Genomic DNA, 20,586 nt, shown 5'->3' on the forward strand with positions numbered 1-20,586 from the left:
CATAGCCCTCTTGCTTCAGCCTCCTTCATGCTGGGATTACAGATGTAAATTACCACATTGATAACATTTTCAGACACGCCCAATCTGAAGCAATTATCTTCTATGAACTTTTTCTCTGAGACTATTAAAAAATATATCTAACCAAAATGAGGATGAAAATTAAGAAAACACTTAAGTACAGGAGGACAAAGAGCTCCATTCAAGATTAAGGTTGATACATTCCTGGAATGCTAGCGACAGCAACTGGTAGGAAACTCTCTGCAGGCTCTTGTGGTGCACACACGTCTCTGTCTACAAACATTACTTTGTGGGATTCTGGAATATCTAGTGTTAAGCCTAGCTAAAGGAAGCGGATGACTTAGGGTCATGCTTCCTAAGACTACACCAGGCAGCCAGCCCTTTCTGCTTCTTTCTCTGTTGCTATGTCTCACCCACCAGATACTTCAGCCAACCAAGAGGCCATGTGAGCACCGAGACAGGGAATCCAAATAAATCCTTCCTCCCTGAAGTTGTTACCAGGGGCCTGTCACAGCTATGAAAGTGTAACTAACATAGAGGGTGAGGGGAAACCCCAAGTGACAACATTCACAACTACAGAGGATAGTATATCCAAACTGAAGTGGCTAGGGGTTGTGGACTGGAGTTCTCTAAGAAAATAGAAGGGATAAAAATCCCTACTATGTCTAAACATCTTTACAACAGAGACAAACAACAGTGACAAATTAATTATTAGCATTAAATGAAGTTAAAAAAATAATAGTATGTAAAAGGAAAACAAAAAAAAGCTATGAAAGAAATAACCGTCATCAATATTACGGATTCACGATTACAAAAATGTCAAATACTAGTCACAAGCCTCAACGTATCTGTACTGGGAGACTACAAGGGCAGCATAAGGAACAGAGAAATAGAGATGGATGGATGTGAGCTCCGTGCAGGAGAAAGAAGTCTGTAACTTTACGGATGAGCGTGAAGGACAAAATACTCTAGCAAGAGTTAAAGTGACTGCCTCTGAAACGGTGAGATTAAGATTGAGTGAACAAAAAAAGCTACAGGCATAAATGTCACAAAAAGAATACAAGATTTTCACACAATTTATTCTTACCTCAGGGGGCTCACAGAGCCTGTCATCATTTGTCAAGGAACGACCACTTGCACAGGAAGCACAATCCGAGATGTCCAGGGAGCCCTCACCATCTTCACACTCACTGGGCCCCCCAGGATCTTCCACATCACTGTTAATCTCCCACTCAATCAACTGCAATTCATCTAAATAAAATAATTTTTAACTTTGTTAACTGTATATCCCCTTAGTACTTATTTTACAGAACTTACTCACAGCACTAGATGACTTTCACAAACACACCCCGTGAACACTGTACTCCTGCTCTCATCTCTGCTCACTGTGCCTTCCAATTCTCACCTCCACTGAAATACAAGTGAATTACTTTTACTCATTTGTTTTTTGAATTCTTGTAGTTTCTCCAGGATGCCCAAGAAAATAAAATGCATACTATTTCTTTTTTTTTTTTTACATATCTTGACTTTTTAAAATTAAGATAATGAAGAGATCCCTCACCAATAACAGAAAACTGCCTCATTCTACATAATTCAGCAATTGTTGTGGTAAGAAAATGAAAATTCGCAAAGAGCTTGCAGTAATATTTTGGGAGGGATTAATGAGAGTTATCCCAAAAGTAAGAGACTTAAATTCATAAAAAGAACCAGTTGGGTCCTTCCTCATGTTATATAGGGAACGCCAATCTTTGGAGCACTTACGTTCTATACTAATGCAAATAAACCAAGAAAGGCAGGTTACAAATTAGGAAACTTAAGCCAAGTGGTTCAAAGCCCTATAATTCTGTGTAAAAGTCAGAAACGTATGCCATTTTCACGGTACTAATGGAGTTTACAGAACCTCTCAATCCAATTACTGATTCTCAATATGCAGAAAGAGTTGTTTTACATATTGAAACCACTGAATTTATTCCTGGTGGTTCAAAATTAACTTTGGTATTTATACAATTACAAGCAATAGTCAGGAATAGGAATCATTGCATATATACATATAACACACATCAGATACCATACAGGCCTACCAGGTCCTCTTTTGCAAGGTAATGAGGAAATTGATCAGTTACTAATAGGAAATTGTGGGAGGCCTCAGAATTTTATTTAAAAAAAAAAACATTAATAGCAAAGGTTTGAAAAGGGATTTTTCCATCACTAGACAACAAGCCAAGGAAACTGTATCAGAAAAAAAAAAGCCTATTTGTTCCTTGTTTAATCAGACTCCATAACCTGCAGGAAGTAACCCAAAAGATATGCAAAGAAAAGAAGTTTGCCAAATGGATGAGTTTCATTTTTGCAGAATTTGGAAAATTAAAATATGTACACCATACAAATAGGAATGTCTTCAGGATTCCAATGGCCAACTGCTTTGAGTTCTGAAGAGGCTGATTCTGTAATTACACACCTATCAGAAGTCATGGCCATCATGAGAATACCTATACACATTAAGACTGACAAAGCCCAGCATATGACTCTAGTAAAATGAAACAGTTTTTTGCATAATATAAAGCATGTTACAGGTATACCACACAATCCTACAGGACAAGCAGTTGTAGAAAGACCTAATCGTGCTTTAAAAGAAATGCTTGATACATAAAAGAGGTAATAAAGACCCCCAGAGAGAGACTGCACAATGCCTTATTAACCTTAAATTTCCTAAACACTATTCAAAGGGAACAACAGCTGCGGAGAGACACTGCACAATAGAAAAGACTACTGAATTAAATCAGCCAGTGTATTTTAAAGATGTGTTGACCTCTGAACGGACACCAGGAAATGTGTTACTCTGGGCAAGGAGTTTCAATTTTGTTTCCATAGGAGAAGAAAATCTATGGATATCATCAAAATTAGCAAAGACTTGATTTAAATAGGAGAGACCTCTTATTAAGGAGAAGTGATAATTCATCAACTGATGTGGCAATTTAACATGTCAAAAAGAAAACTCACCCTATAAGGGGCAGGGTTCTGGTTTGTTTGGTTTTTTCTTTTTTGGATTTTTGTTCTATTTTATCTTTACAGGAAAATAAAAATACCTATCTTCAAGAAGTCAAAAGACGTTGGACATCTAGGCACCTAAAGAAGAAAGGAGAACTGTCTGGAAAAAATTACCAAGCAAACAGAAATCTGATCTGGTGGTACTAATATTCTCTACAGGGTAAAAACCTCACTACCTAAAAATTAATGTCTCTTTATTTTTTCAAAAAGAATGAAGTCCTGACTCACTTAACAAAGCTGGCTTTGCTGTTGGAGCATGGCTCTCCCTTTCTCTAAATCTAAGCACGTTGTTAAAAAAAAAAAATTCAGAACCTTTGTCTCATATCAGAAGAGCCCCCTAGTGTGGAATAGAAGAAAACCAAAACCTAGAGACTATTGTCACAAATCTCTTTCCTGTTATACTTATTTTTAACTCTTTAGAACCTTTCCTTGGATATATAGCTATCTTAAAATTTAAACTTTCTGTTTTGATATTAATAATGTTAAGTTTTACACAGTGAACAATAAATTTTCCTAACAGTGATCTCTTAAGTCTCCAAAAAAGACTATGGAGCCCCACAGCTACAACTCTACCTGGTAAATTATAATGTGATTGAGCTTATAATCACCACTCAAAGATCGCCTTTGGACTGCAAACTGCTCAGGACAATTCTAAGACGGCCAGCTGAGATGGTCCACCTTTTTAGATGACATTAGCCAGAACTTCAGATGAGACTGAACCATTGCTTTAGTTGTGTACAGGATCCCACAGAGATGTATGATGGTGACGACCCCCCAGACAGCAGGAAGCAATTCTACAAACATGCCACTCCCTCTCCCAATAGGTGGGATGGCTGCGTTTTTAGTTTTTCCCAGGGTATGGATAACTGTCATCTGTAAAGGGTTGGTTATAAATTGTTATAGGGTTGAGGGTGGAGCAATAAGGATTAGACTCAGTATTCACGTTTGGAATAGAGAAGGGAGATAGGATAGGACAATAAGGTATATTATTGTATCTACATGTAAATTAAAATAACTATCAGTTTTAGAAAATTTGCATTGGTATGGATTCTTATATATTGATACAAATGTAAAATTATTTTCCTATTCCGGTTTAAGATAACTTGCACATTGTTATTAATTCGAAATTATATTTTGTCATATTGTATATGTTTTTACTTCTGTTTAAAGTATTTTTGTAAGATTATTTTTATCATATTGTATATATTTTTCTATATCTGTTTAGGATATTTTATATATTGATGCAAATAAGGATATTTTTGTTATACTGCACTCCACATTTCTATTTCTGATTAAGATATTTTTGTATATTGCCACAGTTTCAAGGTCCTTGTCCTTATACTGTACATCTGCTTACAGATTTTTTATTTTTATAATGTGAAGTCTTTAAATAGGTTATTAAGAATTATAGGTTAATAGTTACCATATCTGTCATGCTTATAGTTATTTTAGCTAGACTTTCTAGATGCACAAAGATATATTCCATATAGACAGATAATCTTCAAACACTTGAAACATCTTCAGAATATGGCATTTAAATATTTTAATAACTTGGAATTCTGTTGACATAAGACACAACTCCTCCTGCAGCACTGATCTACTCCCAAGAGAATGATGGGCACCAAAGACACTCCATATGGAGCTTGTTTGCTTTTTGTCTTTTTTTTTTTAATTTTTGAGATATGGCTTTGCTGTAGTGAGCCTATTCTGGAACTAGCTCTTATAGTTCCAGAATTACAAGGCAGGCCTTGAACTCACAGAGATCCACTTGCCTCTGCCTCTCAAGTGATGGGATTAAAGGTGTGTGTAATTACCACCCAACTAAAGCCTGTTTTCTTCCTGGCAAAAATGGCCTATTGGGCAAAGAACTATCCTTGCTTTGACTGCTGACAGTAAGCATGCTATCCAATCTGGACAAGCAGGATACAATAAAAAGCAACTGCCAAACTTTGCCAAGAAAGGGTAGGACAGTCTTTCAAAATTTCCTACTTCTGAAAATAGTCTGTCAGATATTCTAGGCCTATACACAAAGTTAGATGCCCCCAAATTACAGAAAAAACATTGAGTGACTGTCCAGGCAGTCAGTTGTTTCTGTCATTTCTTGCATCTTTTGGAAGTCATTTGTTTGTACTTCCTCCTTACTCAGGCAATATTATTTTCCTTCTCAGGTCTTTGATGGGGTTGAAGACTAGATAGCTATAGTTATCAATCCTCTCATATCTTAGCTAAGGGCATATTAGGTACAAGACTTGAACTCTGCAGAATAGGACAGCTATTGAGTATTACCTGTGGTCTGGATATTTAGAATGTGTTTCTTGCTTGATGCTGTTCTTGTTGGTTGTAGTTTCATTTTTGTTTGTTTTAATACCTTTTCCTTCTTCTAGAAATACTTGATAGTTCTTACTGTATCTAGTTTTATGTTAGGATTAGAACCTTTTTATTTAGAAAAAGAAGGGAAATGTGGGAACTTGCTCCATCTAGCCAATGACATTTGGGAGTGACTTGCCATGGGTGTGGTTTTCTCTGAGTACATGACCTGACAAACTGGGAAAGGAGCTCTTTCTCTTGGTGTGGTCAGAGTCAGAGAATGCAGTGGAGAGGCGGCTTGCAGTTGGTGCTCTACACTCCTGGGCAGAACAAGGCAGCTGGATCAGCAGTAGCCTCTGCTTTGTTCGCTTTTGTGAGTTTGTCTTTTCATTAAATTGTTAATAGACTTTTGTGGGTTCTTGCACCAAGTAATTAAGATAGCAACAAACCATGATTTACTTATATAGTTCATTGTTAGAAATAACTTTTTCAAGGCTAGACAGGTGGCTCAGTAGTTAGGAGTACTGACTGCTCTTACAAAGGGCCAGGTTCAATTCCTGTTTTTTTTTTTTAAAAAAAAAAGTCTGTAATTCCTGCTCCAAGGGGATCCAATGCTCTCTTCTGGCTTCCATGGGTACTGCATGCACGTAGTACACAAACATGCATGAAAGCAAAACACTCATATACATAAAATAAAAATAAATCTGAAAAAAATAAATTTTAAATTAAAACAAATAACTTCTTCAAGTATCTCCACCTGAGAATTTTTTTCCAGAAATATCTTTCATCAATATGGAAACAAACTAAGTTAGTTTCATTTTACCTCTTAAACATAATCTCATTACACCTTTAGCTAAATTTTAAGACAAATAGCTAAATTGTGCACAAATATTACATGACTAAATGAACTAAATCTAATCTGCTATGCCTATATAACTGAAAGTAGTTATCACAGATAAACTGTGAGGTACAATACATAAATCTTTCCTACAGATCAAAGTACAAATATACAGAGAGCTAAGATAATGGGTCTATTTATCTAATCTGCTATGCCTAGATAACTGAAAGTAGTTATCACAGATAAACTGTAAGGTACAATACATAAATCTTTCTTACAGGTCAAAGTACAAATACACAGGGAGCTAAGATAACGGGTCTACCTACATCTCACTTAATAGAAGGGCATCGACTCTCTCCCTTCCTCTAAAGTGAAGGAATAGCTCATTAAAAATGTGTCAAATTTAGTACCTGGCTGTAACTTAAAATATTAAAGAAAAAATAACAATAGTAAAGTTAAAGTATAGGGGATGGGGCTAGAGAGACGGCTCAGCAATTAAGAGCCTTGCTGTCCTTACAGAGAAATTAGGTTGTTCCCAGCAGCCATACAGTAGCTTACGGCAACTCTGTAACTCAAGTTCCAGACACCGTCTTCTGGCCTCCACATACACCAGGCACTCATGTGGTGCACTCACATACATGCAAGCACTCATATATAGACACAAAATAAAATAACAAAGAAGATATGGGACAAAAATTAAAATAACTCTTTTATAAAGCTAGACATAGTGGAACACGCCTTTAATCCCAGCATGGAGGGGAGGGCGGCAATCAGGTCTCTGTAGACCAGGCCTGTCTGGTCTACATAGTGAGTTCCAGGACAGCCAGCGCTATTACACAGGAGGGGGGGGGTGTCTCGTAAGATCTGATAAGATAAGGTAAAAGTCCACTACACTAATTACAAAAAAACTAGAGGTTAAACCACTGAAAAAGTAGACCTTTACTTCTCATGTCTCAGTTCATATTTAGACATGAAGTCAGGCAGGATAGAGCACAACAAATTCTCCAGGCTGCTGTGTCATCACAGCAGGAAGCCGTGGCGAGCCAGAGAAGGAACACACAACACACACACTTACAGAGCTACCATCAGCACCACACCCCTGGGGAACACCCATTACAAACTCTCGCTTTCACTCAACAGAATGACTGTCTTTGAAGGGGCTGTCCTAGCAACCCAGATGTCAACAGTCAAAAGAAAGAAATGGAAGAGAAACAACAATATCTACTTTGAGTAAGCCACAGGAAATTAGCATATTGTAACGAGGTGAGTGAGATTAAACAAGAAACAAAATGGGGATTTTCACGACTGAGCACAGTAATGCCATGTACTTTACAGATGAAGACTGGGTCTCTAAAAGCTAAGGAACCTTGCAAAAGTTCTAAAAGACCGGGTTATCTGGGTATATATCCATGTGAGGCGTACATCTGTACATGTGTGTATGTGCATGTGCAGATCAGAGTCAAGCCTGGTTCCTAGGTCACTGCCTTATATGTTTTTTTGAAATTGGGTCTCTCAGTGACCTGTAATTTACTAAGAAAGCAAGGCCCTCCCACTACTGAGTCCCTGAGCCCCTGAAACCTGTCTGGCTGCCTCCATAATATTGAGATTCAAGTACCACCATGCCTGGTTTCTGTTTTATTTATAGGGTTTCATAGTACAGCCCTGGCTGACCTGTAACCTGCTGTGTAGCCTAGGTGGCCTTGAACTCAGAGACCCTCACAGGTGCTGGGATTAAAAGTGTGTCACCATATCAGGGCTTGTGACTTTAAAACCACAGGTTCTGGGTGTTGAACTCAAATCCTGTTTACCAACTGAACTACCTCCTCAAGCCCAAGAAGAGAAATTTTTTGGTTTTTCGAGACAGGGTTTCTCTGTGGTTTTGGAGCCTGTCCTGGAACTAGCTCTTGTAGACCAGGCTGGTCTTGAACTCACAGAGATCCACCTGCCTCTGCCTCCCGAGTGCTAGGATTAAAGGCATGCGCCACCACCGCCCGGCCAAGAAGAGGAATTTTTAAGAAAGAAAAAATATTTTGACAAATTTAACTTAGAGTTCTTCCTTCTTAAACCCAATTCTAGAGCCTGTAATCAAGATACTCTCAGCCTGGAGTCTGGGATATTATTTGTAAAGGAAATGAAGACAGGCTTGGCAACCAGCATACAATTAAACAGGGGCATCCTGGATCTGAATTATCAACTGAAGCTCTTATAAATAAATGTGCCTCTCTTCACATGACCTTTTACAGAGGCACATTTATAACTCCGAATCTTCTTCTAATAAAATGAAGATATTTCATAGCTCATAAAATAGAGTATGTATAAAAGGAAATAACATACTTAACACCCAGCTTCATGTCTTAAACAACTTAAATCTTGGTAACTATAGTATTTGTCGTCCATTAAAGCTCTGAAAACTATTAAAAGAATAGGGAGAAGGGAAAACTGAAAGAGGAAGACAGTCCAGCAACCACGAGCATGGCTTCAAATACTCCAAAGGATCGTTTACTCTTTACTACCTAAGGATCAACTTTATAAGAAAGGTCAACAGCAAGTTCAATAATCTCACTTCCTAAGTATTCTAGCTTTTAATTTATTTGCTAGTGTGTAAGGATGCACACATACTGTGTACATGTGTATGTAGAGGCCAGAAGTCAGTGTAAGGGATCTCTCTACATCACTATCACCCTTCTATGTTCAGACAGGGTCTCTTACGTGGGTGATTTAACTACCTGGCTGTTAGTACGCACTAGGAATCTCCCCTGTCTTCGGTTCCAGTGCTGGTGCACGCTATACCTAGCTTTTCTCTTTTTACATGGCTGCTAGGGTTTGAGGTCAGGTTCTCACACCTGTGGAGCAACATTTTAGTAACACAGTCATTTCCCCAACCCCTAAATCTTTGTTTTCTGGAACAAAATGACAGAAAGGAACCAAGCATGGGCTGGAGCTCCAGACATAAGCCAAGCTAGCTTTGAACTCACAGCTATCTTACTTCTCAGTTCCATCAGGAAGGTTAATTCATCAGGATGCTTCCATTTACAAACGTTACAACATTAGAACCTACCAAATATCACCTTCAGTAGAAGAGGGCAGCAGCCATGCTTTAAATAGCAGCTTTATTAAGATACAATTAATATAAAGCAGTTTTTAATATTGAAACCCTGTTATAAATCATGTAAAAAATTAGGCAAGAGTTATCTCACAGTGAGTTTTAGTCAACAAAATGGAATAACTAACATAAGAATTGTCAGCTTATATATAACATAAAATGCCATCTTATCAGATAACTACTAAAATGTCATTCAAAGAGGTCAACAGATTGTAAGCACTTTCTAGAGAAGATGTCTAAGCAAACCTAACTTTGGAGGAATAACTAAAGTGAACATCCGAGTTAAAAGCAGCAAGCTTATTTTGAAAACAATACTGCTAATTTTGAGAAGCCTCGTTTTAATATAAACACAATAGACTACAAAGTGTTATCTACCACACATTGATTCTTGTAATGCTTATTCATTAATAACAAGTAAGACAGGAGGAAGCTTGGGTGCAGCACTGCTGAGAAATTAGGAACACTGGCTTGACATTACAGAGTAAAAGTAAAATTCCAACTAAATCTGAGCAAATCAAACCTAATATATTAACTGCGATAAAACAGAACAAAACAGCAAACACAGTAAGGACAGGCCACATAGTGGTGCAGGTTTGTAGTCCCAGCGCTTGAGAGACAAACTCAGAGGATGTTTCAGGTTCAAGGCAAGCCCAGGCTATACATACTCTATATCAAAATATAAAAGGAAAAACAAAATAAGAAGCCACTATAATATCTATTTCTTACAGTTGTTATGAGAAACATGTAAGAAAATGTACAGAGGATATAACTCAGTAGTCATAATTCATAATAAATGTATAATACGAATTTAAGTTTCCACTACTGCTGACCCCAGTGTTTAACAGAAGCCGGGAACTTACCTTCAGTGGCTCCATCTTCTGGACATGAAGCAGTCCTACTACAAAACCTATCTGCTCCACAGCCGTGTCCACCATCTCTCTGCAGCTGAGGGACTGCCGAATCTTCCTCTGAGAAATCACTTCCACTCGAACTCCATGTTATATTTGCCAGCTCACCAGGACTCTCGTCTGCTGCGTCTGCGACACAAGATGAGAAGACAAATGCAGCTGACAGTTGTCATTTATCAGAATGAAAGGTTATGCATGTTATTTGGACAAAGACACAAGCACAAAACTCCAAAGACAACGAAAACAATGTTGTGTTACATCTTCACAGTGTTCTATGAGTAGTCCCGCATGGCATCTCTGAATTAAAGCCAAGGACAAAAGCTGGGTCCAAGTAAGTTGTAAGAGACAAATGAAAAAAGAATGAGATAAGGAAACAGTCATAGACACAGGCCCCAGAACCTAGACATTGTTTTTAAATTATGTTCCTTACTTATATTTTCCAGCTCTCATAAAAATATTTGCTCCTCAACCTACTAAATAAATGTGGTTGGTTTTCTTGTTTGTTTGCTTGCTTGCTTTTTACTTTGGAGAGCTGTTGTTTTTGTTTGAAACGTTATCTTAGGATTCTTACTAAAAGACTACTTTAAACTAATCTTAGGAGCTGCTATTTTAAAAATGAACCGGTTCTAGGAAATGCTTTACATACCTTTTCCCCCGACCTCTTTCCTAGGCCTTTTATATCTCTATCTTGGCTTAGCTAAAGCCATGTTATAAATAGAGTACATCGGTACAAACTCTTTGATCCTTTCAGAATACACTGCATATCATCAATATAATAAAAAACAATATTGTGAGTCAAATATGTTCTGGCCTGAGAAAATTACCTTAATAAAACTTCTGTAATTGAATACAAGTAGCAATTTATTTAATACTTAGTTTTCTCCCAAAACTCAATAAACAACACCAGAAAAATATATAAGCTATATGTATTTAAAGAAATATATGTTTTTCCATATATTATATCTTAAAAATTAAACATAAATGGATACAAATATAAGAACATTGGCACTAAAAGAAATATATAATTCTGTACCACTACCAGATATTTCAAAAAGATATCTGCCAGTGTTTTATAAATTTTAAAGGAACATTTCTGGATATTTTATTTTTCATTTGCATAGAAAAAGAACACAGGCTATAGAAGGTTTGCCTAGAGTGCATTAAACACTGAGTTCAAATCCTCAGCATTCTCTAATGGAGCACGGTGGTGCATGCCTGCTTTACTTAAGAGGTAGAGGAAGAGGATCAGCTTCAGCTACAATCAAGTTCAGCATCAGCCTGAGTTACATGAGACCCTGTCTCAAAAGACTGGGGAAAAAAAGAAATCTATGAAGGAAAATGAAATGATAATATGGCTTCAAATGGTTATCTCTAGATCACAGAAAGTTACTCCACTGTACAGAATTTTGTTAAAATGGTTATCTCTAGATCACAGAAAGTTACTCCACTGTACAGAATTTTGTTAAAATGGTTATCTCTAGATCACAGAAAGTTACTCCACTGTACAGAATTGTGGGCAAGTCCACAGGCAGCTCTTTATGCCAGCACACACAAAAGCAACTGTTGGCATCAACTGAGTACCTTCAAAGGTACTCAGGAACTAGGAATTTTATCTATATTCCTAGCTCACCTAATACAATAACCAATAAAACTCACAGTCTTATGCCCATTTCCAAGATGCGGAATCTGAGATTTGAGCATTTAGCTTGTTTTCCCAAAATAGGTGAAGACGGAAAGACCTCTGAGGTCTTCTAGTCCATCTACAGAGGTGGGATGACGATACCATCAAAGTCCACTCTTCTCCATGATAACCAGCTCTAACATTACTAGCAGCAATATTCACACATACAAATCCTACCTTCATCACACCATTTTTAGTGGATATAACTAGTAATCTGTACGACAGATTCTAGCCAAAGCGCTAAAAGAGATCTAGCTTTCCTGAAGAAAGCAACGTTCACTGGATAAAAAAACAACAGTCTCCTCAAAAATTTGGCCTAAAATACCAACCTACCGTAAACTTTCACCCAGGAGAATCAATCCCATATTAACATTACAGAGCTCAAAATAGCTGGACTCTGAGGATGTCTTATTGCAGGAGATAACATGAGTCCCTGATTTTTGTGAACAATTCCCTTGTATTTGAAATTAGAAAGCATCCATAACAGATGCACCACGCAAAAATCGAGTTTGTAATAGTGGTTCCTATAGTGTAAATCATATGTTTATTTTCCATATGAATATTTTTATGGTACCGGAATTCAAAGCAGACCATTTGGTTATTCATTTATTCATTCTTTCTCTGGAGTCCTAAACCTGAGCTTATCCTATTAGATAAGCAATGGCTCCCAACCATCCTAATGCTATGACCCTTTAATACAGCTCTTCATGTCACGGTGACTCCCAACAACAAAAGTATTTCGTTTTGCTAGTTATGAATTATAATATACATATCTGTTTTTCAATGGTCTTAGCACCATGAAAGGCACTAGATTCTATGATTACAGTAAACCTAGTAAGAACACCAAAATGTTAGCAGTCACCAGCAGGACCAAAAACAGTGTAGATTACGACAGGGATGAAAGCCAAGTTCTCAGAAATACCTTTACATCACTAACCCTGAATATACGAACTATTCAACTGTGTGACATCTTAAAAGGATGAAAAAAAAATCACAGAAAAAAAAATAGCTTTAAGTCTCGTCTGTCAATAAATCAACATATTAGGGTTTGGACTTTAGTTAGTGATAGATCACTTGCTTACATATCTAAGGACTCCAAAGTTATGGTCTCCAAGATCAGCGGTAAAAAATTTTAAGAAACAAAAATAAACACAACATTGTTACCTTTCTTTGGGCTTGGAGATAATTCCAGGGGGTTTTCAAAAATAGTTGTCTTTTCACTTGCTAATGACTGCAGGGAAAATAATAATAAAAATAATTTAACATTCGATTCATGTAAAAAGGCTAAACTATACTATTGTGTAAAATATTCAGTATTAAATTATACCGACCTTGACATATTCTTCTGCTTTTCTTAATATTCACCGAGATTTCCCAGAACATAGCCCTTACAGACACACAAATTATTTTCATATTTTTCTAAACTCTAAGATGAGCTTTGAAACATTTCACATAATAGTCAATGTTAATGACTTCTCATATATATGACTAACCACTCATTACTACCTATAACCATATTATCTTTAGTTTATTTCAGCATTCCTCTGTAATTTATAAGATATATAAAAATTAACTGGAATCAAACTGACATCCCATAAATATAATTCTTATAAATAGCAATAAGCTCAGTAATTTCATACCTGTCGGCACTCAGTGTGCACTCTTCCTTTTCAAACAAGGAGAAAGATTCTACAGAGACTATGAAGAGAAATACTAACTTGACACAATTATTAAAAGAACTCAAGGCATGAAAAAGAAAAGAAGTGCTTTGAAAACTAAGAGAATCCCAAAGAAACTAGTTATAATACCTAGATACCCAGGATCTTCTGCAATCATGAGAAACAGTTTTATAGCTCTCCTACCAGGGTCTCAGAAGTGTTCTGAAATCCTTCTCCACACTTGAGCCACGCTTTAGAGAGAGAGGCAGCTGCTTCCACTGTCTTCAGATTTGCTCTTCTCGACTGCTGTGGCCTCGCTTCTAGAAACGAAGGGTGCGCTATACGCCAATTCCTTTTCCTCTGCAGAAATCATTTTTAAAGAAAAAAATAGAGAAAAAATCCAACTTTGTTATAATAGAATCAGCAATTTGGAGCCCAGGAATGGTGGCAGTAAAAGCATAGCTTTTGAATGCCTCTGAATCGTCAGAGCAAAGCAAAAACCCACTGATAATTGACCAACAAACTACAAAGAAAGAGTGAGGCCAAACCACCAACAATCCTATAATAGCTAAAAAAAAAAAAAAAAAAAAACCGTAAAAACGATCCCTGCTACACGCAAGGCTGTACCTGACAATCAGAACTTAGTGACGTCACTCACACAAGATAAACCAGACACAGTCCTAGAACCCATGATGTCCACTGGACAGTATACAGTATATAAGCAGAGATCAAGAGCAATGTTCTACTCTGCACATCTGGAGAGATGCCACCTTAATCTGCCCTGCAGCCAGAGAGTCTCCCCCAGGATCCTGACCCTCAAATCAGAGACCTCTGTTAGACACTGGACCTGACCTTTAGCTAAGATACGCCCCACAGATGAGTAGCCTTAGGAAGACAGGCTTAGGACCAGAACTAGTAATTTAGAATGTGGACCTAGAGTGATGACCCTCGGCATAATAAAATATAGATAGATGAGAATGGCTAAGGGCAGCATGAGACAAACATCTATCACAGCTCCCTCACTGGACAAGCCCACAGAATGAGAACAAAATACCCGGAGTGGGATTACCTCAGCAACAGAGGGGTGAGAGAGACAAAGAGAATATCTAGTGTAAGAAAGCAGAAAGCAGTACCAAGAAGCATCTACATAACAGGAAATAAGTGGCCTTATTTTAATATCCATAAGAAAGTAACTTAAGGTACAGAAATTATCCTGAATCCTGCTCCCTTCTAAAATTTAAGAAAAACTATTCTATAAAAATAAACAACAAAAAATTATCAAAGTCAAATGAGGGAAAAGAGTAAAGAAAAGAATATGCCAACACACAAGGAAAACACACCGTGGACACACCAGCCAGATGAAACAGTGAGGCAGATTTAGAGCTCTTATCATACAAATCTTTCACTTAGTTCTGTTAGAGTTACACCCAAGATACTTACATTACTGAGGATATTGTGATTGCTTTCTCAGTCCATTTGTCATTTGATAAAGAAGAGCTACTGGTTTTGGCGGCGGTGGTGGTGGTAGTGGTGATTTGGGGGGGGGTTGTTTTTTGTTTGCTTGCTTGCTTTTAGTTAATCTTGTATCTAGCCACTTCAGTGATGGTGTTTACCAGCTACAGGAGTTCCCCTATAGGACTTTTGGGGTCATTTATGGATATTATCATATCATCTACAAATACCGATACTTTGACTTCTTCCTTTCCAATTTGTATTCCCTCATCTCCTTCCATTGTCTTATTGCTCTAGCTAATATTTCAAGTACTATGTTGAATAAATATGGAAAGAGTGGACAGCCTGGTCTTGTTCCTGATTTCAGTGAAATTGCTTTGAGTGTCTCTCCACTTAATTTGATGCTGGCTATAGGCTTGTTATAATTGTCTTTATTATGTTTGGGTATATCTCTTGTATCCCTAATCTCTTAGGAATTGAAGATATTGAATATTTCAGAAGATGGAAAGCTCTCCTATGCTCATGGATTGGTAGGAGTAAGTAAAAATGGCCATTCTACCAAAAGCAATCTATAGACTCAATGTAATCCCCACCAAATTCTAACACAATTCTTTACAGATCTTGAAAAGACAACTCTCAGCTTAATATGGAAAAGCAAAAGCTAGGTGTAGTAACGTACACCTTTAATCCCAGCACTCAGGAGATAGAGGCAAGCAGATCTCTGTGAGTTCTGAACACAAGTCCAGCCTGGTCCACACAGTGAGACACTGTCTTAAAAGAAAAGAAAAAAACAGGATAGCTAAAATAATACTGAATAATAAAAGAGCTGCTGGAGGTATTACCATCCCTGATTTCAAGTTGTACTACAGAGCTATAATAGTAAAAAAAAAAAACTGCACAAAAACAGACACGTTGATCAATGGAATTGAATTGAAGACCCAGACATAAACCTACACACCTACGGGCACCTGATTTTTAATAAAGCTGGAAAGACACAATAGAAAAAAGAAAGCATCTTGACAAATGGTGCTGGTCAAACTGGACGTCTGAACATGGGAGAATGCAAATAGACCCATATTTATCACCCAGCACAAACTCGGGTTTGTGGATCAAAAATCTCAACATAAATCCAGCCATGCTGAATCTGACTGAAGAAAAAGAGGAAGGTAGCCTTGAATGCATTGGCATAGGAGATGACTTTCTGTACAGAGCACCGATAGTGCAGGCACTAAGATCAACAATTAACAAATGAGACCTCATGAAACTGAACAGCTTCTCTAAGGAAAGGACATTGTCAATAGCACAAAATGCAAGTGGACTGGGGTGAGAGGGATGGCTGGGAGAGAGAGTGCTAGGAGAGACAGCTGGAACTGGGATGCTCCAGGGGAATGGTGTGGGAAACTGTGCAGTGGAATCTTCCTGGCATCTACAGGGTGACCCTAGTGAGAACTGCTAGCGATGGAGGATATGGAGGCTGAACTAGCCATCTCTTGTACCCAGGCAAGGCTTTCAGTGGTGGGATTGGATTACATTCAGTACTGCTAGCGATGGAGGATATGGAGGCTGAACTAGCCATCTCTTGTACCCAGGCAAGGCTTTCAGTGGTGGGATTGGATTACATTCAGTACTGCTAGCGATGGAGGATATGGAGGCTGAACTAGCCATCTCTTGTACCCAGGCAAGGCTTGCAGTGGTGGGATTGGATTACATTCAGTACTGCTAGCGATGGAGGATATGGAGGCTGAACTAGCCATCTCTTGTACCCAGGCAAGGCTTGCAGTGGTGGGATTGGATTACATTCAGTACTGCTAGCGATGGAGGATATGGAGGCTGAACTAGCCATCTCTTGTACCCAGGCAAGGCTTGCAGTGGTGGGATTGGATTACATTCAGTTGAGGTTTTGGCCATGGAGATTGCTAAACAACCCAGGCTGAAGCTAGGACAGAGAGTTGCTCTCTGAAAACTGACAGCCGGGCCCCACTGCCGAGGACAACATCCACACAGTACACTGAACACAGAGAGGTCAGGTTGGTGACTGCATGGAGCCTTCACCCTTATGTTCTAGTCTCTCTGGCAAGAGAAGATAGATACTCTGTAAGTTTTGAAAAGAGAAACCTGGACACAAACCCACTCACAAAACCTTCAAAGTACAATCTGTGTTTTGTGGTAGGACAATGGTGGAGCAGATTGTGGGAGTGGCCAACCAATGCTTGGTTTAACTTGAGGCCATTGCCATAACAAGGAGCCCATGCCCAAGCTGCCTGGATGGCCAGGAAACAGACTAGATAGACCCAAGACCTAGGGTAAAACCAAATACAACTGGCAAAAAAAAGAAAAGAAAAAGAGAAAGGAATGAGAAAGGAAGGAAGGAAGGAAGGAAGGAAGGAAGGAAGGAAGGAAGGAAGGTTGGTTAATGAAATGACTGCTAATGATATTCTACTATACTCATAGATCAGTGCCTTGTCCCGTCATCATCAGAGGCCTCCTCTGGCAGCAGACAGAAACAAATGCAGGGACCCACAGCCAGATATAATACGGAGAGTCTAAATTGGAGGTCTCTATTGGGCCCCTCCCCTAGAAAATCAGGGAACCCTATGGACGAGAGAGCGGAAAGACTGTAGAAGGGTGAGAAGAAAAACAAGGCCCACCGCCAAATCAACTGTGAGCTCACACAAGCTCGCAGAGACTGAACAGCAAGCACAGGGCCTGCAGGGGTCTGCACCAGGTCTTTCTGTATATGTTATGGCTCTTAGCACGGAGCTTTTGTGAGACAAACAGTAGGTGTGGCTATGTCTCTTTATTCTTTTGCCTACTCTTTTAACTCTTCCTCCTATTGGGTTACTTTGTCCAGCATTTTTTTTGAGGGCTTTTGCCTTGCCTTATTGTATCTTGTTTTGTCCTGTTTGGTTGTCATCTCTTGAAGGCCTGATCTTCTCTGAAGAGGAAACAGGGGAGTAGATCTGGGGGAGAGGGAAGGTGATGGAGCAGGAAGGAGTGGAGGGAGGAGAAACTGTGATCAGGATGTATTATCTGAGTGAAGAATCTATTTTCATTTAAAAAAAAATGTAAACCAGTAGCTGACACTTCAATGCAAAGCAAAACACAGTTATACTAGTCAGTAATGAAATGATAAACTTTAGAAAGAAGCAGGATAAAGTTTAAATATCTCTTTACATGAAAAAGGATTAATGCGAAATGAATTTAAGTACAAATGCATACTACTAATAATATCTTAGGAAAAACAGAAGGAGAAAAAGCAATTTGAATAGTCTGCCCACACATCTTACCATGGTTTACAAGTAGGCTGTCCCTGACTTTGTACTTTTTCTATAAAAAGCGTCATGAAATTGTTATTTTTCTGAAACATAGCATTCTGGGACACCTGAATCCATCCTCCTGGACATGCATGATCACTCATTTTAGGTCCAGGAAACAAAGCAAAACTATTTCCCTTGAGGTGAATGCTGCTTCTGCACAGATATCCACCAAGAACAATCAAGCAGACTGGCACAAGTTGCCACCACAGGGCCTTCTGTGCTCAACTATCGGGCACTGACTTAGCTGGTAGATGAGTTCTTTCTGTGGCTTAGATCATACTTGATATGACAGATGTTTCATTGGTTTATTCTAAGATGTGCTTGGGGGGTTAAACATTTGTTTGTTTTTTGCTTTGAAATATCTGGTTAAAGATATCAATTTTTTGTTTGCTTTAGAAGCATTTTTGATTCCTAACCTTTCCAATGTTTTCAGATTTGTTCACTTTCAGACCTTTAATTGGTTTCAGATCTGTTAGTTTTCGGTTTGTATGCTTTCAGAACATTTGATTTGTTAATTGGCTAGCGTTTGACTTTTGTCTTTGAAAGGAATCCAATATCTCCTTTTGTATTCTGTAGCTTCCCTTGCTTACTGCAACCTTACTGCCTTTAGTTCAAGACTTTCAAGACTGTCTGGACATGAAGTCAAAGGTAAGAGGCTGGTCCAGTTGTGTGAGGGATGGAATGGGAGAATAATGAAAGAGAGATCTTGATAGAGAGAGCTGTTATGGGTTAGGAAGAAACCTGGTACCAGGGAAATTCCCAGGAATCCACAAGGATGACCCCAGCTAAGACTCCTAGCAATAGTGGAAAGGGCGCCTGAACTGGCCTTCCCCTGTAATCAGATTGATGACTACCCCAACTATCATCATAGAGCCTTCATCCAGTAACTGACAGATGCAGATGCCAAGCACCAGGCCGAGCTCCAGTAGTCCAATCGAAGAGAGAGAGGAGGGATAATAAGAGCAAAGCAGTTGAACAATTTAAGCGGGGCTTATTGGCCAAACTAGTAAGAACGTGGAAGACAGACTGAGAGCAATGTAGATTATGATGGCTCATCTCAAGAGAAGAATATTAGTAAGAGGCCTAGAGACTGTTCTTGTGATATTTTGGCAGAGGACATGGCTGCGTTTTGCCCTTGCCCAAAAAGTCTGCCCAAAGCTAAATTGAACAGTTTTGGATTAATGGCGTTGGCAGAAGTGATTTCAAAACAGCCTAGTTTAGGCCATGCCATGTGGTTATTAGTGGCCAATCTTATTCAGATCTATAATAAAAAGGAGCAAGCTGAGCAAGAAAAAATACAAGAAGTACAGTTTGAGGAGAAAAGGAGCACCAGGTTGTGTAATGGATCTAAATTCTGTGCTCAAGGAGATAAATAGATTAAGAAATGGAATAGAGGGAGTGATGACCTCAAGGCAAGATCCCATCCAAGCTGTGGAAGGGAACTGGAGAGAAGCTTAAGCAGGGAAGGAAACAATCAACAACAGAAAGCTGCTGCAGATGTAACTGAACAAGGGGGCCAAGTTCCAGGCCCAGCAAGCAGCAGAACTTGGCAGCTTCAGCCATGTAGTTCTGGCTTTGGAGTCAAGGACACAAGATAGGGGTTACAGAATTTCCCTCCATGGCTAAAGAAAGCTGCTGAGGCCAGGCATATGTCAGGGGTGTCCCTGCATGGAAGCCTAGAGAGGCCATTACATGAAGCCGTGAAGGTGAAGCCTGGATTTCAATGGAGACCCCAAGATGCTGGGAGATGCCAGATCCATAAGAAACCTGCCAAGAAACACTGCAGACCAGGGGTGGAACCAGCCCAAGAGAGAGAGTGTAATGTAGTCAACAAAGCTGAAATGAGTTGGAAGTCTGAAAAGTCCTCTGACATCAGGCATGGGATGCAGAGGCTGGAGTTTGCTCTGCTGGTTTTAGGTCTCACTTTGGTCCAGTATTTCCTCACTATTCTCCCTTTCCTCCCTTTTGGAATAGTAACATATATTTTGTGCCACTGTAAACTGGAAGTACATGAGCTGTCTTATGATTTTGATTTTTCAGGGGTCAAAGTTGAAGATTAACATGAATCTCAGAAGACTTTGGAGCTTTAAACAGTGGGAACTTTTAAGGTTGAAGTGGAAGCATTTTTTTTCTTTCCTCTTTTTCCTTCTTTCTTTCTTTCTTTTTCTTTTCTTTTCTTTTTTTTTTTTTGCATTATGATATGGCTACAAGTCTATGCAGGGAACAGAATGTGGTGAACTGAATAGGAATGGCTAT

At 38.7% G+C, this 20,586-nt stretch overlaps 1 protein-coding gene across 4 annotated transcripts in view; it reads right to left on the reverse strand.

The window, feature by feature from the left end:
- Positions 1-20,586, reverse strand: part of Spidr (scaffold protein involved in DNA repair) — a 217,147-nt gene that overhangs the window by 185,299 nt on the left and 11,262 nt on the right. For 2 of the 4 annotated variants that reach the window (XM_075970685.1, XM_075970704.1), the window contains exons 2-5: positions 13,766-13,921; positions 13,068-13,134; positions 10,175-10,351; positions 1,106-1,269 (exon numbers count right to left, since the gene is read on the reverse strand). In XM_075970685.1, coding sequence (XP_075826800.1) covers positions 1,106-1,269; positions 10,175-10,351; positions 13,068-13,134; positions 13,766-13,921 — 564 coding nt within the window. Of the gene's footprint in view, positions 1-1,105; positions 1,270-10,174; positions 10,352-13,067; positions 13,135-13,765; positions 13,922-20,586 lie in introns of those variants that run through there. The other 2 variants (XM_075970694.1, XM_075970715.1) reach the window with 2 other exon arrangements.

The sequence above is a fragment of the Microtus pennsylvanicus genome, chromosome 1 (assembly GCF_037038515.1).
Source record: "Microtus pennsylvanicus isolate mMicPen1 chromosome 1, mMicPen1.hap1, whole genome shotgun sequence".
In the NCBI taxonomy this organism is placed as follows: domain Eukaryota; kingdom Metazoa; phylum Chordata; class Mammalia; order Rodentia; family Cricetidae; genus Microtus; species Microtus pennsylvanicus.